Source organism: Pseudophryne corroboree, chromosome 5 (genome assembly GCF_028390025.1).
Source record: "Pseudophryne corroboree isolate aPseCor3 chromosome 5, aPseCor3.hap2, whole genome shotgun sequence".
NCBI lineage: Eukaryota > Metazoa > Chordata > Amphibia > Anura > Myobatrachidae > Pseudophryne > Pseudophryne corroboree.
In genome coordinates, this window is record NC_086448.1 from 111,063,857 (window position 1) to 111,083,051 (window position 19,195).

At 43.5% G+C, this 19,195-nt stretch overlaps 1 protein-coding gene and 1 long non-coding RNA gene across 9 annotated transcripts in view; one reads left to right on the top strand and one right to left on the bottom strand.

Moving 5' to 3' along the window:
- Positions 1-19,195, bottom strand: part of NEBL (nebulette) — a 463,458-nt gene that overhangs the window by 179,950 nt on the left and 264,313 nt on the right. For 4 of the 7 annotated variants that reach the window (XM_063921562.1, XM_063921561.1, XM_063921560.1 and 1 more), the window contains exons 1-4: positions 18,318-18,553; positions 13,884-13,940; positions 13,732-13,803; positions 6,782-6,877 (exon numbers count right to left, since the gene is read on the bottom strand). The exons of the other annotated variants lie outside the window; for them this stretch is intronic. In XM_063921562.1, the coding sequence (XP_063777632.1) occupies positions 6,782-6,877; positions 13,732-13,803; positions 13,884-13,940 (225 nt within the window). In that variant the 5' untranslated portion in view covers positions 18,318-18,553. Of the gene's footprint in view, positions 1-6,781; positions 6,878-13,731; positions 13,804-13,883; positions 13,941-18,317; positions 18,554-19,195 lie in introns of those variants that run through there. 7 annotated transcript variants of the gene reach the window in all.
- The window catches only part of LOC134927308 (uncharacterized), a 134,563-nt gene that overhangs the window by 60,764 nt on the left and 54,604 nt on the right, over positions 1-19,195 (top strand). The gene's annotated exons all lie outside the window — the stretch shown is intronic.

The window sequence follows — 19,195 nt, forward strand, 5'->3', positions numbered from 1 at the left end:
TAGACGGGCTCCGCAGGAGACTGGGCACTCTAAAAGAAAGATTAGGTACTATCTGGTGTGCACTGGCTCCTCCCTCTATGCCCCTCCTCCAGACCTCAGTTAGAATCTGTGCCCGGCTCGAGCTGGTTGCACACTAGGGGCTCTCCTGAGCTCCTAGAAAAGAAAGTATTTATTAGATTTTTTATTTTCAGTGAGATCTGCTGGCAACAGACTCACTGCTACGAGGGACTTAGGGGAGAGAAGCGAACCTACCTGCTTGCAGCTAGCTTGGGCTTCTAGGCTACTGGACACCATTAGCTCCAGAGGGATCGAACACAGGCCCAGCCTCGGTCGTCCGGAGCCGCGCCGCCGTCCCCCTTGCAGAGCCAGAAGCAAGAAGAACGTCCTGGAAATCGGCGGCTGAAGACTCCGGTCTTCATTAAGGTAGCGCACAGCACTGCAGCTGTGCGCCATTGCTCCCCATGCACACCACATACTCCGGTCACTGATGGGTGCAGGGCGCCCTGGGCTGCAATTAGATTACCTTAAAATGGCAAAAAACACATAATATAGTCTAATAAACTATATATGTGTAAAAATCCCCTGCCATAATATTAATATAAAGAGCGGGAGAAGCCCGCCGAAAAAGGGGCGGGGCTATCTCCCTCAGCACACTGGCGCCATTTTCTCTTCACAGCTCCGCTGGAAGACGGTTTCCCAGGCTCTCCCCTGCAGTTTCCAGGCTCCATAGGGTAAAAAAGAGAGGGGGGGGGGCACTAAATTTAGGCGCAAAACTGTGTATTATAGCTGCTATAGGGAAAATCACTTTGTGTAGTGTAAATCCCTGTTTATATAGCGCTGTGGTGTGTGCTGGCATACTCTCTCTCTGTCTCCCCAAAGGACTTTGTGGGGTCCTGTCCTCAGTCAGAGCATTCCCTGTGTGTGTGTGTGTGTGCGGTGTGTCGGTACGGCTGTGTCGACATGTTTGATGAGGAGGCTTATGTGGAGGCGGAGCAGGTGCCGATAAATGTGATGTCACCACCTGCGGGGTCGACACCAGAGTGGATGGATATGTGGAAGGTATTAACCGACAGTGTCAACTCCTTACATAAAAGGCTGGATGACGTAACAGCCGTGGGACAGCCGGCTTCTCAGCCAGTGCCTGCCCAGGCGTCTCAAAGGCCATCAGGGGCTCAAAAACGCCCGCTACTTCAGATGGCAGACACAGATGTCGACACAGAGTCTGACTCCCGTGTCGACGAGGATGAGACATATACTCAATCCACAAGGGGCATCCGTTGCATGATTACGGCAATAAAAAATGTGTTGCACATTTCTGACATTAACCCAGGTACCACTAAAAAGGGTATTATGTTTGGGGAGAAAAAGCAACCAGTGGTTTTTCCCCCATCAGATGAGTTGAATGAAGTGTGTGAAGAAGCGTGGGCTTCCCCCGATAAGAAACTAGTAATTTCTAAAAAGTTACTGATGGCGTACCCTTTCCCGCCAGAGGACAGGTTACGCTGGGAGACATCCCCGAGGGTGGATAAAGTGCTCACACGCTTGTCAAAAAAGGTGGCACTGCCGTCTCAGGATACGACCGCCTTAAAGGAGCCTGCGGATAGAAAGCAGGAGGCTATCCTGAAGTCTGTATATACACACTCAGGTACTATACTGAGACCTGCTATTGCTTCAGCATGGATGTGCAGTGCTGCAGCAGCGTGGTCTGATTCCCTGTCTGATAACATTGATTCCCTTGACAGGCACACTATATTGCTAACCATAGAGCATATTAAAGACGTAGTCTTATCTATGAGAGATGCACAGAGGGATATTTGCCGGCTGGCATCTAGAATAAATGCAATGTCCATCTCTGCCAGGAGAGTATTATGGACTCGGCAGTGGACAGGTGATGCGGATTCTAAAAGGCACATGGAGGTTTTGCCTTACAAGGGTGAGGAATTGTTTGGGGATGGTCTCTCGGACCTCGTTTCCACAGCAACAGCTGGGAAGTCGACATTTTTACCTCAGGTTCCCTCACAGCCTAAGAAAGCACCGTATTATCAGGTACAGTCCTTTCGGCCCCAGAAAGGCAAGATGGGTTAAAGGCGCGTCCTTTCTGCCCAGAGGCAGGGGTAGAGGGAAAAAGCTGCACCATACAGCCAGTTCCCAAGAACAAAAATCCTCCCCTGCTTCCACTAAATCCACCGCATGACGCTGGGGCTCCACTGGTGGAGCCAGGTGCGGTGGGGGCCCGTCTCCGGAACTTCAGCGACCGGTGGGTTCGCTCACAGGTGGATCCCTGGGTTCTACAAGTGGTATCTCAGGGATACAAGCTGGAATTCGAGACGTCTCCCCCTCGCCGTTACCTCAAATCAGCCTTGCCGGCCACTCCCCCGGACAGGGAGGTAGTGCTGGCGGCAATTCACAAGCTGTACCTCCAGCAGGTGATAATAAAAGTTCCCCTCCTTCAACAAGGACGGGGTTACTATTCCACAATGTTTGTGGTACCGAAACCAGACGGTTCGGTGAGACCCATTCTAAATTTGAAATCCTTGAACACTTATATAAGGAGGTTCAAGTTCAAAATGGAATCGCTCAGGGCGGTTATTGCAAGCCTGGAAGAAGGGGATTACATGGTATCACTGGACATCAAGGATGCTTACCTGCATGTCCCCATTTACCCACCTCACCAGGTGTACCTCCGTTTTGTGTTACAAGACTGCCATTACCAATTCCAGACGTTGCCGTTTGGTCTGTCCACGGCACCAAGAGTATTTACCAAAGTAATGGCCGAAATGATGATACTCCCTCGAAAGAAGGGAGTTATAATTATCCCGTACTTGGACGATCTCCTTATAAAGGCGAGGTCCAAGGAGCAGTCGTTGATCGTAGTAGCACTATCTCAGGAAGTGCTACAACAGCACGGCTGGATTCTGAATATCCCAAAGTCGCAGCTGGTTCCTACGACGCGTCTGCTGATATTGGGCATGTTTCTGGACACAGAACAGAAGAAGGTGTTTCTCCCGGAGGAGAAGGCCAAGGAGTTGTCATCTCTGGTCAGAGACCTCCTGAAACCAAAACAGGTGTCGGTGCATCATTGCACGCGAGTCCTGGAAAAGATGGTAGCTTCTTACGAAGCAATTCCCTTCGGCAGGTTCCATGCAAGGAACTTTCAGTGGGACCTGTTAGACAAGTGAGGATCGCATCTTCAGATGCATCGGCTGATCACCCTGTCCCCGAGGGCCAGGGTGTCTCTGCTGTGGTGGCTGCAGAGTGCTCATCTTCTCGAGGGCCGCAGATTCGGCATTCAGGACTGGGTCCTGGTGACCACGGATGCAAGCCTCCGAGGTTGGGGAGCAGTCACTCAGGGAAGAAATTTCCAAGGACAATGGTCGAGTCAGGAGACTTCCCTACACATAAATATTCTGGACCTAAGGGCCATTTACAATGCCCTAAGGCAAGCAGAACCCCTGCTTCAAAACCAGCCGGTGCTGATTCAGTCAGACAACATCACGGCTGTCGCCCATGTAAACCGACAAGGCGGCACAAGAAGCAGGATGGCGTTGGCAGAAGCCACAAGGATTCTCCGATGGGCGGAGTATCACGTGCTAACACTGTCAGCAGTGTTCATTCCGGGTGTGGAAAACTAGGAAGCAGACTTCCTCAGCAGGCACGGCCTCCACCCGGGAGAGTGGGGACTTCATCCAGAAGTCTTCACGCAGATTGTGAACCGTTGGGAACGGCCACGGGTGAACATGATGGCGTCCCGCCTCAACAAAAAAGCTAAAAAAGTATTGCGCCAGGTCAAGAGACCCTCAGGCGATAGCTGTGGATGCACTAGTGACACAGTGGGTGTACCAGTCGGTTGATGTGTTCCCTCCACTTCCTCTCATACCCAAGGTACTGAGGTTAGTAAGTAAAAGAGGAGTAAGAACTATACTCGTAGTTCCGGATTGGCCAAGAAGAACTTGGTACCCAGAACTGCAAGAAATGATCTCGGGGGACCCATGGCCTCTGTCTCTCAGACAGGACCTGTTACTGCAGGGGCCCTGTCTGTTCCAAGACTTACCGCGGCTGCGTTTGAAGGCTTGGCGGTTGAACGCCGGATCCTAATGGAAAAGGGCGTTCCAGATGAAGTGATTCCTACGCTGTTAAAGGCTAGGAAAGACGCTGCCTGAAGTTCAGACGTTGTTAAGGGAGTGCTGCATATTCAGCCTCCTTTTGTGCCTCCAGTGGCACCTTTGGGATCTCAACGTAGTGTTGGATGTCCTAAAATCACATTGTTTAGAGCCACTTCAGAACGTGGAGTCGAAGTATCTCACGTGGAAAGTGATCATATATATATTTGGCCTTGGCTTCGGCTAGGCGTGTGTCAGAATTGGCGGCTTTGTCATGTGAAAGCCCTTATCTGATCTTCCATATGGACAGGGCTGAATTGAGGACTCGTCCCCAATTTCTCCCTAAGGTGGTATCAGCGTTTCATTTGAACCAACCTTTTGTGGTGCCTGCGGCTACTCGGGACTTGGAGGCCTCCAAGTTGCTGGATGTAGTCCGGGCCCTGAAAATCTATGTTTCCAGGACGGCTAGAGTCAGAAATACTGACTCGCTGTTATCCTGCATGCACCCAACAAGCTGGGTGCTCCTGCTTCTAAGCAGTCTATTGCTCGCTGGATCTGTAGCACGATTCAACTTGCACATTCTGCGGCTGGACTGCCGCATCCTAAATCAGTAAAAGCCCATTCCACGAGGAAGGGGGCTCTTCTTGGGCGGCTGCCCAAGGGGTCTCGGCATTACAACTTTGACCCCGACCAGGTAGCAGCTCGGCAAACACGTTTGCAAAATTCTACAAGTTTGATGCCCTGGCTGAGGAGGACCTTGAGTTTGCTCATGCGGTGCTGCAGAGTCATCCGCACTCTCCCACCCGTTTGGGAGCTTTGGTATAATCCCCATGGTCCTTACGGAGTACCCAGCATCCACTAGGACGTCAGAGAAAATAAGAATTTACTCACCGGTAATTCTATTTCTCGTAGTCCGTAGTGGATGCTGGGAGCCCGTCCCAAGTGCGGACTCTCTGCAATACGTGTATATAGTTATTGCTTAACTAAAGGGTTTTGTTATGAGCCATCTGTTAATGAGGCTCATTTGTTGTTCATACTGTTAACTGGGTATAGTTATCACAAGTTGTACGGTGTGATTGGTGTGGCTGGTATGAGTCTTACCCTGGATTCCAAATCCTTTCCTTGTAGTGTCAGCTCTTCCGGGCACAGTTTCCCTAACTGAGGTCTGGAGGAGGGGCATAGAGGGAGGAGCCAGTGCACACCAGATAGTACCTAATCTTTCTTTTAGAGTGCCCAGTCTCCTGCGGAGCCCGTCTATTCCCCATGGTCCTTACGGAGTACCCAGCATCCACTACGGACTACGAGAAATAGAATTACCGGTGAGTAAATTCTTATTTTCGCAGGTATGCGCGCTCCTGCAATTTGCGTATTAAATTGTTCAATTGTTGTTGGCAGTGAAAAGTGAAAATGGGTAAATCTGCCTGATCCCCCCCCAAAAAAAACTAAACTAACATCAGATAACAGTATGAAATACCTACAATCAAAATCCCGATGGTCAAAATACTGACAACAATTGACCGACAGTCAAAATCCCAACAAGGTCAAAATACAGACAAGGTCAAAATACTGACATTTGCAATGTTGACAGATCTAAAAGTCGACACAAGCTTTTCATTGTTTTTGTTGTTGTGTATGTCGACATAGGTCGACATAGACACCGTATAAGTGTACTGCGTCTCCTCGCACTCGGGCACACTATTATAGTCCCCCTCCAGGGGATGGTAAAGTGTGTGTTTCTGTTACACAGTTATAGACCAGCACTGCCCAAACACATGACTTGCAGCACATACCAATCATCCAATCAGAAATATACAAATATACAAAGTGACTTTGCACAGCTCCACCTCACAACATAAGTACTTTCCACATACAGTCCATTCAGCTCCTCTCCTATTCTCCTTCCACCTAATGCAAGGACACTTAGCTGAGAGGTTACACTGAGAACCACATATCAATCCAGTTGTGTACAACTGCCACATAACCTCTGAACCAAACAGACAATAAGGCAACACATGATGGAGAGGAGAAGATTCTAAAATGACACAGAGGTAAGTGTGGGTAGAAATCAGGGGATTTATTCAAGATAGCCAGCCCTAGTGGGGCACTGGAGGCAGAGAGGAAGAGCTGACAGTGTGGGCATTCAGGTGTCAATCCTGGGGGGAAGGGGGGGGGGTCACAATTAACAAGTGTCACACATTATATCCCTAGATTTTCATAATCACCATAATTCAGACCATGCTTAAGACTCTGGGTGAACTGTAAAAGTTTGGAGAAGAAGGCTGAATGCCGCAGTAATCCGCATTTCTGACGGTCGCACATTTCTAATTGTAAAGCAATAGCCTGTGACAAATCATGTTCATTCACGTGGAGAAATTGCTTAGCCAAGTACGGTAATTGTCCCTGTATTGTCCCTTGTGCAGTTGTACATGTGAGCAATTCTGTAGCTGAGAATGACTTGAATGCAGTGTCAATAAGATCACATCTTATTTTATCCTAAGTAACAGCTGTAAGCAGGCACATTGACCACGGTTTCCTGTAACCCTGTCATGCCTCACCTTGTTGCTTTGGCTCAGCACTTGGATAACTGCTAGAATAAGAGCTGGTGACACAGGCTGCACCCAACACGCCTACAGACCACCGTAGTAGCTGTAGCTATACCCGTAGGGAGACCTTAATCTTACCTCCGATATGGCATTTGTCACAGCTTTGGTTTGAGCAATATCAGGAACAAATTCGCACTTGCCCTTGGATTTTTCATACTTCTCTTTATAGCTTATCTGTAAATGAAAGACAGTGTTCAGATTATTTTCAACAGCGTACTCCAAATAGGTCGACATTGCTTTAATTGGTTTTGTCGATATAAAGTGTCTGGGTTTTTGGAAAAAAAAATGTTTTAACATTTACTTAGTAAAGTCTTCATACCATTTGTAATGAATTTTGATAGCAATTAATCTCACACTACAGGGGGATTTCAACTCCTTAATTGTTGGTAAAATAAACATATTGCACATATTACTAAATTGCTGTAACACTATTCATCTAAGCTGCATAGATGCATTCCTTTACTAAACTGTTACTTTATGGACTAATGGGGTAAATTAGAACTGATTGTAGATGTGCTAAATTTAGCACATCTACGATGAGCTTCTCTGGCATGCGCGGGGACGCCCAGCACAGGGCTAGTCCGCTCCGCATGTCAGGGCCGACCCCCCTGCAGAAGTACAAAAGCATTGCATGGCGGCGATGCTTTTGTACTGTAGGAGTAGCTCCCCTGCACACCTGCGTTGCCCAGACCGCGGCCCCTAAATGGCGGCTAAATGCCGCCATACCGCCCCCTCCCGCCCAGCGAGCGCCTCTACCTGTCAATCAGGCAGAGGCGATCGCAGGGCCAAAACAGCCTTCGGCTGTCTGCCATGCGCCGGCGCACTGCGGCTCCAGTGCATTCGCAGTTCAGGCCTGATCGCTGCTGTGCGAACAGGCACAGCAGCAATCAGGTCTGACTTAGCCCCTAAGTAAATAAAGTGATGCTCAGTCATATGGAATACATACGAAATACTGGCTGACGGGATGCCGGCTGTCAGTATCCCGACAGCGGCAAACCAGCAGCGAGCATGAGTCTCCTCGCACGCTTGCCGCACATCGGGCACGGTGGTGAGCTTTGCTCACCACAGGTTATATTCCCATTTGGGTGATGGAGCGGATCCACCAGCCGAGTGGGAGTACGGGGCAGCGGTCTGGATTCCGAACGCCGGTATTTAGCCGCCTGTTGGTATTCCGGTGTCGGGATCCTGAACGTCGACAGGCAGTATATTAACCGCATACCATTCATATATATCTGGCTGAGTAGTTTATCTCGCTATAGTTAATGTGGCAAATTAACTAAAACATTATTTAAAAGATTTCAAAACATTCTGAGAAAAATCCTTCTACTGATGTCTAGTTTACATATTATAAATGCAAAATATGCAACTAGTTGCATTAAAAAAACGTAATTTCTCATAGAAGTGTTTAACAGGACTATTAGGTGTGTCGCCGGCCGATCCGGCAGGCGACAGGACCCCGCATCGGCATGTGCATAGACACTTACCGATGCAGGTGGGGCGACGGAGAATGCCATTCTGCATTCGGCAGCATTGCATCGTTAGCAATGTATACTGGTTGGCCCTGCAGCAGGGCTGACCAAGTGGAATCGCTAACAAGCGTGGGAGCGTGCAAAGCGGGCACACACACTGCTCAATATGCCAGGTTTGTTGTTCCGATATGCCCAGAAACAACAAATCGGGCTGATATCGACACAGTGTGTACCCGGCCTTAGTATACGTAGTATAACTGATTTTACCGATTTGTGCAACTTCACTTTATCTCTCGCCAAGGCTTGATACACCTCCCCCACAGTCTCCTATAAGATCAGCACACTAGATTCTTAAAATACTCTGTGCTATTGAGAGCACTCTAATAATCTCTCTTCAGGCTGTTCTGTCCAACCTAATGGAGGTGTTGCTCATAGTAAATAGATTCTAGCTATCATTTAGCTCGTACAGTCTAGAAAATGATAGCTATAAACTGATTGGTTGCTTTTGGTAACACCACCACTTGTGCTTTTTTAGAAAGTTTGATAAATCGCCCACAGATATGAAGGCGATAAAAGGGGGTATCCAATTAGACCTGAACAATTTTCATACATGAACAATGGGTGTTTTTGCCGTTTGTTTTTTAGTGTCGATATTTTTTGGGGGGCTTTTCAATTGGCCTTGTTTTTTTGGGCAAAAAATTTTAGTGCGAAAACACATAGGAGCCGTGAAAAGACTTTTTGTTTTTACGGCCGTGATTGGGGAAAAAAAGCCTGCTTATCGCGGATTTGGTTCCTGCCTCAAAAACCCCCATCAGTGCCAGCATCAGGGCTAATTGAATAGCCCCGGCGGAGGTAATTAGCTAATTTGATACTGCCCAAAGAGTGATGACAATAAGATGCTCTGACTTTATTCAAATGCACATTAAAAACAGACTATAGAATAAAATAACAACATTAAAACATTACAGCTACGCGTTATTTTACCACTTCGCCAAATTTATGAAATGTCAATAGAAATAAAATACATTATTATAATATAAACCTTCTGAAATAATCACTCAATAAAAGAAATACAGAGGTCATAATAATAACAGCACCTTTAAACAAACAATGAAATGAAAGCCAATTAAAAACTGTTGACTAAATAACATTATACCAACAAAGAAACTGTACAATAATTTTGTACAAAATGTAAATTTTTTATACACTATGGTATAAAAGATAGTGATTTTTTTTTTTAATCCAAAGAAATGTATTTAAACATACATTTTATTTATTTCAAAATATACATCAATAGGGGAAGCAGTTAGTTTCCCGGATGTCGGGATCCCGACGGTCAGGATACCGACGCCGGAATCCCGACAGCCAAGGGAAACCCGGCGGCCAAGAATCCCTACTCGGGGGGTGGTCCAAGTTACTTCCCGTGGGGGAATAATTTAGGGCAGCGAGCAAAGTTTGCCATCGGGCCTGAAGCGTGGCAAGTGCAAGCAAGTACGCGAGGGGGACACGCTGTGCTCGCCGTCGGGATCCCGTCTGTCGGAATTCCGGCGTCGGTCTTATGACAGCCGGTATCTTGACTGTCGGGATCCCATACTGAATCCATAAATAGTAGAATAACCATTCCATAACGCATTAGTATTTTACTAGAAATAAAGGATTTTTTTTTCCATTTTAGAATTATTATTTTAGAGCACCACCTCTGAGTGGGGATTTATTATCATTTGTTTATAGACAACTTGATGAGGGAACCCAAATCCTATTTCTCCATCCTATGCCAGATGGATTATTAAATGGTTATGTACACATCAATATTTAAATTGTAGTTTTCAGCGGGAAGAGCATTTGTAACCGTTTAAGTCAGTTTATAACAGAAAGGCATTTTTTATGTCACTTTTCAGAGTTTTTCTCAAATGTACTACGGAATAGGTTTGAGACATTAAACATACGTTACAATAATAATATTTTGCCCATGCATTGTATCTCCTTATAGCCTGAAGATGTCACTGTTGACATTTCTCTCTATAGAAAGCTTGCAAATGACAAAAACATTTTCAAACAGTCATAACAACACCATCACCAGAAGTAAAATAAGCTTAAATCTGGAGACATGGAGAAAACACTAACGTACAGGTTACTCAGCAATACAATGTAACTAATCTGTATTCATGTATATCATTGATCGTAATGCTAATCTCCAAAGAACATTACAATTCCAATAATAAATTATTAGTAATACAATGAATGTACAATTGAGGTATTAGTTAATACACAGGAGAAGATGTTAATTAATAAAACAGTCGTAAATTCAGTTCAAATCAGTAAAAACTTGGAAGTAATGTTGCATGGAATATTGTGTGGCTGATGAACACTCTATCACAGCCCATTGTGCTACTATTGTGAATACTCCATCTCCTCAATACGGCTATTGACTGATACAGGCATAGACAAATTAATTATGGCAGAGCACTCATTGGGTACTTATTCATTCACATAATTACCTGAGCTGTAATGAACTTTTTCCTTGGGACCATGATACAATCCATTGGTTACGATTTAATATGAAATTTATGTATATGTTAATGTATTAATACATTGCTGCTTTTAAATATTTATGCGCGCTCTTATCAAGGGTTAACTTTTGAATAAATTAAAATCGTTCACTTCCATTTGCAGGTAAAATGGCTCAATTAATAATGTACTGTTTCAATTTCTCAACTGATATCCAGAAAACGTTTCCCCGTTACAAAGACATGTAGATATGTAGATATATATATATACACTGCTCAAAAAAATAAAGGGAACACTAAAATAACACATCCTAGATCTGAATGAATGAAATATTCTTATTAAATACTTTGTTCTTTACATTGATGTGCCATCTGGATGAGCTGCACTACCTGAGCCACTTCTGTGGGTTGTAGGGAGGTCATACAGGCACGTGGAGGCCACACACACTACTGAGCCTCATTTTGACTTGTTTTAAGGACATTACATCTAAGTTGGATCAGCCTGTAGTGTGTTTTTTTACTTTAATTTTGAGTGCGACTCCAAATCCAGACCTCCATTGATAATTTTTGTGTGATATTGTTGTCAGCACATTCAACTATGTAAAGAACAAAGTATTTAATAAGAATATTTCATTCATTCAGATCTAGGATGTGTTATTTTAGTGTTCCCTTTATTTTTTTGAGCAATGTATATATATATATATATATATGTACACACACACACACACACACACACACACACACACACACACACACACACACACACAAGTCTTTTTCTTAATGGCACTCTCAGTCAATATGCAGAAGCCGGGGGGCCCTCCTTAAAAAATGGTTCCGGTATGAATGGTCGACCACATGGTCGACATGGACAATGGTCGACACATGAAAATGGTCGACACATGAATAAATGATTTTTTGCTGTATATCTAGTCTCCTGAGTGCCGCCTACATCGTCTGTCTACATTAGGTATACTATACCGTGGAGGGCACCGGAGCAAGTATCTTCATTTGAAAAGGGTGAGTGACGGGCAAAGGACTAATAAATATATATATATTTATTATTATTATCATCATTTTTTATTTATTTATTCATTTTTCTGTGAAACATCTGTATGAAAATATTGTGCTGAATCATGTAAATATGAGAAGCCAATATAATTTTTAACTATTTCCTTAATTTTCCTTTTAAATCATGCCCTCCTTGTATTTCTTTTATCTATTTGTTATAATTTTCATAAATCCCATGTAAAGCCTTAAATGCCCTTATTGAGGCTCATTGGTGCAGAATTGCTGATGAACAAAATAGAAGGGCCACAATTTACCAACAAAGGATTAAACTACTACTACTCTGTAGAGCCTACATGCAAATTAGCACTCCTAGTTAAAAGAAGGCACAGAACCAAACACACTGATATAGCCACAGCTGACAATGTTTGTGCTGCAAAATTAGGTAATAAAGTCACTTGACTAAATGTTCATTATTTAATCCGTGGGAGACTCTGAAAGGTCAAATAGAATATTATTCTACAATTTCCTAATTTCAATTTACGCTTTGCCATATATTTAGTGGTGGGAGCAAATAAACAAACAAACCAAATCTAATTGCTTTGATTTTATTGCGTATATGGTAATATACAGAGGCGGATTGGCCATAGGGTCTACAGGGAAATTCCCGGTGGGCCGACGCACCCGCAGGGCCTGTTTTGTTTGAGGACATCTGGTCCTTTTTATAGACATAATGAATAAGATGCAAAATAATTTGCATATATGAAAATTACTTTGCCACTTAGTCTGTGATTGCAGGTGATCTAGTGTATGCTCTGTCTGCCTGCTTGGCTGACATACAGATGGAGCCACGTTTATTTTGGCTTCTCTGCTGTGCCTAGGTGCACCATGGTTTATTAGCATAAGCCCTTCATCTATTGTTCTCAGCTGCAATACAATACAGAGAGAACAATACAGCAGAGGATTAAGTCATTACAGCAGGGGATTAAGTCATTACAGCAGGGGATTAAATCTGACTGCCCTGGCTCAATTAATCCTATTAAAGGCCAAGATAAAGATAGCTCCATCTGTATAAGATTGAGTGGATAGTGATTGGGATACGCGGTTGGTGTAATAAGCAAGAAAATATATCTTTCTAAAGAATGATATAGTTTCCTAAATTCTGAAGGTGTATCATATAATGTTCTCATAATATTTAATTTTATTTCTTTTTAACTTCCCCTTGATGCTGGATAAGCCCACTATCTGGAAAATCTTGGGGGGAGGGTGCTGCTGCCTTGGCCCATGGCTAGACCTTACACCTCTGGTGCTGCCCATGTGGGGCCACTAGTACAAATTTTTCTAGGGCCGCTTTTTGTTCCCAATCCGTCCCTGGTAATATAATACACAAGTCGTGTTAATATATGTTTAAAATTGTGTAAATAATATCTCTATATAAACAGGTTTGCATTGCTTAAAAGCAGTAAGTTCTGATGTCATCAATTCAGTGTCTATTAGGAATAATGTTCACAGGAGTATCACAGGAAATTCAAGGTGACCTCTCTGCATATAACGCTGTGATTTTATATGGCCAGAAGTTTTTGGTCATTTTAATATCCTTGGCATTTAGGGAGTGAATTATGCCAGATAAAAATATTATATATAATCACAATAAAAACATATTTTTTTTTGCGTAAAATATTCATCTTACAGTATTTAAATTACTTTGTTGCAATTGAAAAGCCTGCGTCCCAGTGGGTATTTTTATACTATCCTATATAGAGTTATATTTGATATAATAACTGAAAACAACAATGACTTAGTAGATGTTTTTTTCCCATAGGATGGCAGTGACAGTAGTTAAGACGTTATCTATGAGAGTAGATACAGTGTGACCTTGATGATCTATCCTGTGTAGGGCATTGCAAAGTATATATGATAATTCAATATTAATAAAGAGTTCTAATGAGAGACTATAGTGGAACACTTTGCTGCTATGCTATAATTTTGTTACTGTTACAAAGAAAACAAGATTCCACATGACAGGAGGAATATGGCATTTACTTACACGACTGATAAGCTTGCTGCATTTCTTTGCAAATTCAATATTTCTGTCTTCCACAACAGGTTTTGGGAACACCTGGAAGCAAAAGAATAATTTATTTTACCACTAACTAAAAGTACAAACTTAGATCCAGGAATAACAAGCCAGATTTATACCTTTTCCTCTTCATCGCTGTCATCCACCGTTGAGTCAATGATGACAGGAACTTTCATCTTTTAGGACAGAAGAAAAAGATCTTTATAAATATATAACAGTACAATAATGTTCTGAAATCGGCAACACTCTGTAGTGTAACAAGCTGCTAAAATGGATTAGATGAATGTGTCTGGTCCGTTGGGCTAAACCTGTCAAGGGTCCACCCCTATATGGTACTAGATGGCTCTTATCTATGTAGCTCCTTGATAGTACAGAATAAGTGGCAGCCAGTCTCTCTCTGCTGATAATATATATATTTAGATGGCAGATTCTAGTGCAACATCTTGTTGCAAAGACCTGAACGAACAATCCAAACACAGCAATTCAGTCTCCTAACTGTGCAGATATTCAGGTACATGTGCAAATATACAACATTGTAGTATAGGTAAGGTCTGTTGTATTGTTTTTGTTTTGTCTACATGCTGCATTTCACTATACAGATGTAAGTATTCTGCATTCACAGCTGCCTAACGTTCAGTTAAAATAATTTTTGCATCCCATTTACATATAAGACTGAGCAACGGGGCCCTTTCACCTGCTGTTTAATTGTTTGTTACTGTATTGTCACTCAGTATAGGGTGAAATTGATTTCCTTGATGATTGACACCGAGGAGCATGTTTTCCAGGGAATTGAGAACATTTATGGAAAGTGGACCTGTCCCCTGCATGCAGCTGAGTCAGCCATTTTGTGAGTAAATAGCAAAGAAAATCCAAAGAGCTCACAATAACTACATTATATACTAAAGCTGTCAAAGGAGGAGCAGAACAGTACATAGAAGGATGCTATGGACCAGTGACATCACTGAGGCTTTGTCTGTCATATTCAGGACGCCTGACTCCATATATGTAAGCTACTAGTCACAAAATGGCTGCCTTCATTTTGCATGAGGTACACTTTTGGGCCTATTTATAGCAGGGAGAAAACCATGTTTTTAGACAAAAACAGGTGTTATCACCAGACATAGGGCTACTCTCTATTTATCCTCAATTGGTGATTGCTATCGCTAGGTCTTTTGAACTCTGGAGAAGCTGACCTTTCACTAGCAGGGGATCCTTATAGGAAAAATGCTTTCTATATAAATAAATTGTATTTATATATATTCTTTCTTTCATTCTTTCTGTATTTTTTTATTTTCATTTTGAATATATATATATATATATTTATTTATTTATTTTTTTTAATGGAAAGTGGAAGCATGCAGGATTGACTGGCGAAGTGGTGAGATTCCTCTGATCACCGCTAGCCAGAATCACTGGGGAGCTGAGAATCAATGTTAAAACATAACTAGTTCATGTATACAGTATATATGTAGTTTTTATTTGGATAGTATCAGGGGCGTCACAATGATTTTGGGTTGGGCCAAGATATAATTTAATTTTGGTGCCCCTAAATTGCTGAATGTTGTCCCCTTAGCAGCAATTTAGTACCTGCCATACCACCTATCTGACAAGAGATAGAAATGTACATCTATATTTATATAGATATATATCGAGAGTGGGGGGTGGGGCGACTTTGGGAGAGAGAAAGAAAAGATGAAGGGGGAGCTGAGGAGGAAAAGGGGAGGAACATATGAAGTGGGAGGTGAGCAGGGCACGGGGCTGGTCCCAGAGGAAAGGCCAGCCCATGGTGAATAGCAATATACTGTAGGGGCTGGAGCTGGGTGCAGGGCAGAGGAGGGCCCTGGAGAAGGGCTGTGGGGAGGGAGGAGGTGGAGCACCCAGAAAGAGGATTATGTCCATCCTGACACTGCTCGTGGTAACCCTAGATAGCAGTCACACTAAACCCCACAACCCAGTACACTGACTGGCCCCTCTCAAATATTTTTTGGGAGGGGCAAACCGGCCCTTTTACACCCCCTCCCCCAGGTTCCGACACCTATGCATGGCATACATATAAATAAAACATCATCAAAAACACGTCTTCTGAATGTACCATACAATGCTGGTGGTATACACAACTGTTTAATAATTGTGTAATAACATCGATATTTCTGGCCTGTGCTTTGCTGAAGTGACTTCTGAACACAATGCAGAGACAAGGACAATGGCAAAGCTTACATTCATGCATAATATATTATTAAAACAATGTATATAATATACTGTATTTTATGCACATACACCAAGTGAACAAACCTCTACAGTATTTATGTTATCAGTTGAATATGCTCAGTGTATCACAATATTGCCTTGATCTTTAGAAGTGGGTCACTACCTGCAGTATATATATTCCGAAAAGCAAGCGATGTCCAACTCGCGGACAGTCACTGTGAGGAGCACCGCTAAACAACGTAATAAGGTGAGGAACATCCGGTATATTGTGGATAAAGACCAGGGTATTTTTAATGTGATTAGGTCTGTGTTTTAGTGGGTCATTCTGAGTTGATCTTGGCTGTGCTAAATTTAGCACAGCTACGATCATCTTCTCTGACATGCGGGGGGACGCCCAGCACAGGGCTAGTCCGCCCCGCATGTCAGTGCCCCCCCCCCCCCCCCCCCCCCCCGCACAAATACAAAAGCATCGCACAGCGGCGATGCTTTTGTATTTCAGGAGTAACTCCCGGCCAGCGCAGCTTCTGATGCTGGCCGGGAGTTGTTTATCGCAGCCGCTGCGGCCTGCCCCCCGTTCGGTCCGGCCACGCCTGCGTTGGCCGGACTGCACCTACGAAACGGCGGCCAAATGCCGCCTTTCCGCGATCGCTGCCCTGCTACGGCCTTCGGCCATCTGGCATGCGCCGGCGCACTATGGCGCCGGCACATGCGCAGTAGAGACCCGTTCGCTCGGCTGCGATAAACAGCAGCGAGCGAACGGGTCAGAATGACCCCCTTAGTACAGTAAATTATGTCGAAAAATTCCTATATTCTGTAAGTGCTACTTCCTAACTAGATCCAATCTGTAATTGTGGATGGTAAGTCCCGTATCTGACATGTGCAGTGGGAGCCTATGGCGCGCGTCCCTCCTGCTAATAAGTGAAAGGACTGGGATCAGGATCAGCTGAAAGGCGTGTAGATCTTGCAGGTCCAATATTGTGTATAATTATTGATTTTTAATCCGCTACATTTATAATGAATGCCATTATCACTTCCTTCCTACAAATCACTGTAATTGGGTTGTTGTCATAATGTTAACATTTACAGTGTCAACATCCATAGGGAGGAATTCAAATGTTTGAAAAGTCGGTTGTGTGTCTGTTTTTTTCCTGTCTATTAGATAGGAAAAAACAGACACCCAACTGACTTTTCAAACATTTGAATATCCCCCATAATGTCAATTCCACAATGTCAGCAGTTATGATGCCAACACTGTTGAAATGTCAACATTCTGCAGGGACAGGAGGGTAGCTGCGGCAACGGAGGGTAAGGGATTATGTTATGGGAGGCTAGGGTCAGGGTCATTCGCTAGGGGGAGGGTTAGGGGGTTAGAGATACTCACCGTCCGAAGTGCCGCAAGATCTGCCGGAAGTCATTATGACATCACAGCAGGAACCGTAAGACACTGCTGGAGGCGCTGGTCCGGGTAAGTCACTACCAGACCACCAGGGACGTTTTGTCGAAATGTAATCAGCATCGCCAAGATGAATGTTGATGTGGTCACTGCCGACATGCCAAGCAGGCTGACATTAAGTTGACAAAATATACCACACCCACTGTATTCATATGGGTTTACCTGCTAGCTCAGATTTCCTCCTATAAAGGCTGTGGAATATATTGGGTTCATATGTTAAGTCCCTTTTACCAGACTTCTGGCTGAGAAATGAGCAGGTGTTTTTTATAGCGAGAGGAGAAAAGGGGCTTCAGATAAGTAAAAAGGGAGTAAGTATTTTCTACATGCAGCAAAACAAAAATGTATATGCAAACATTCTATTATTCAAATTGTTCCAGCACCCTGTAATAAGGAAGAACCTTTTCCTAGCCATCCTAATTTGTATATACTTTGATTCTGTCATGCTGAAAGAATATTATAAGATTAATGGTTATGCACTCTCCGGAATGGCATTTAGGCAGGCATGGAAGCAAGCATGAGTGATAATATGAACTTCAGCGACATGCTCAGAGATAAGCCGGGCATGGGAGACAGAGCACAAGCCATTCAATTGAAGCATGCTCTGCAGAAACAGGCAGTACTTCAGCAGTGTATAACTCATTCTCTGCTCAGCCAGCAGTTCAAAAGCAGGTTAATATTTAATATGGCAAATAATCTTTCCAACATGCCGCAACCTTTTGAGAATATTACTTTGAAGTGGAAGCCTTTTTATAGTCACTTCAGACGCTTTTCAAAGGAAACTTAAAAATTAACAAATATATCTAAAATTTTACAAATGTTTACTTTGTTTTAAAGAACTTTACATTTATTTGCATTCTTAGTGCTAGGATACGACATTTCGTTACACATTTACCTTGATAAAGTGGACCTATCATTTCCTCATGTATCAGAGTGTCTGTGTATCACATTGAGCAATAAATTGTTGCAATTGCTTTTTTAAAGTCTTTCCTCAAAGCTCAGTGGCAGAGTCCATTTACCCCCTACTGGATTACTGCTGAGCCCGTCTCCGCTGTTCTGTCCGCAGACTGGAGTCACTGGCATTGGGTGTAAATCTCACAAGGCAATGAGTATAGTTGAATTAAAAGCGGCGTTTCTGTAAGAAATAGTGTGATAAATAATTAGATTGTTACATATTTCTGTGTCAGATATAAAGTAGCTTCAAACACAGTGTTGGCACAGTTGCTGAAACGAGTGTGCACTGTGTAAAGTCACTTCTGAAAAACTGCAGTCATCACTATCAATGTTACACATACAAAGGGGTCCGAGACCTCGTAACCTCACGGAGGCTTCACTTGAGAGTTTTTGACGGTCATTTTAGTTGTGATTTGTGGCTACACACGTTATTATACTTTGGCCATGTCTGTACGCCCACCTTCCGCACCTGCATGCCTACTGGGGCGCGCCAACATGCACATTTCAGTCCCACTCCAGATCCCTAAGCGTATGCAGAAGCACAGCTGTCATATAACCGAAATTCCATATTTGAATTAAAATAATGCAACTTGCAGATAAAAAAAATCCCTGTGTTTACGTATGCTTCACTCCAAATAAGGCCCTGTACAAGGCTCTGTATGAAGAACATCCAATATATTGCTTATCTTGTAACTAGTAAATTCTTAAATCTCTAAATTGTCCCAATTATAGGAGGCCTGATTTTAGAGAATGTCCCACTGTCCTGCAGGTCAGAACATTTGTCCGGTATGCAGTTAATTTGTCGGCAGTCAGGATACC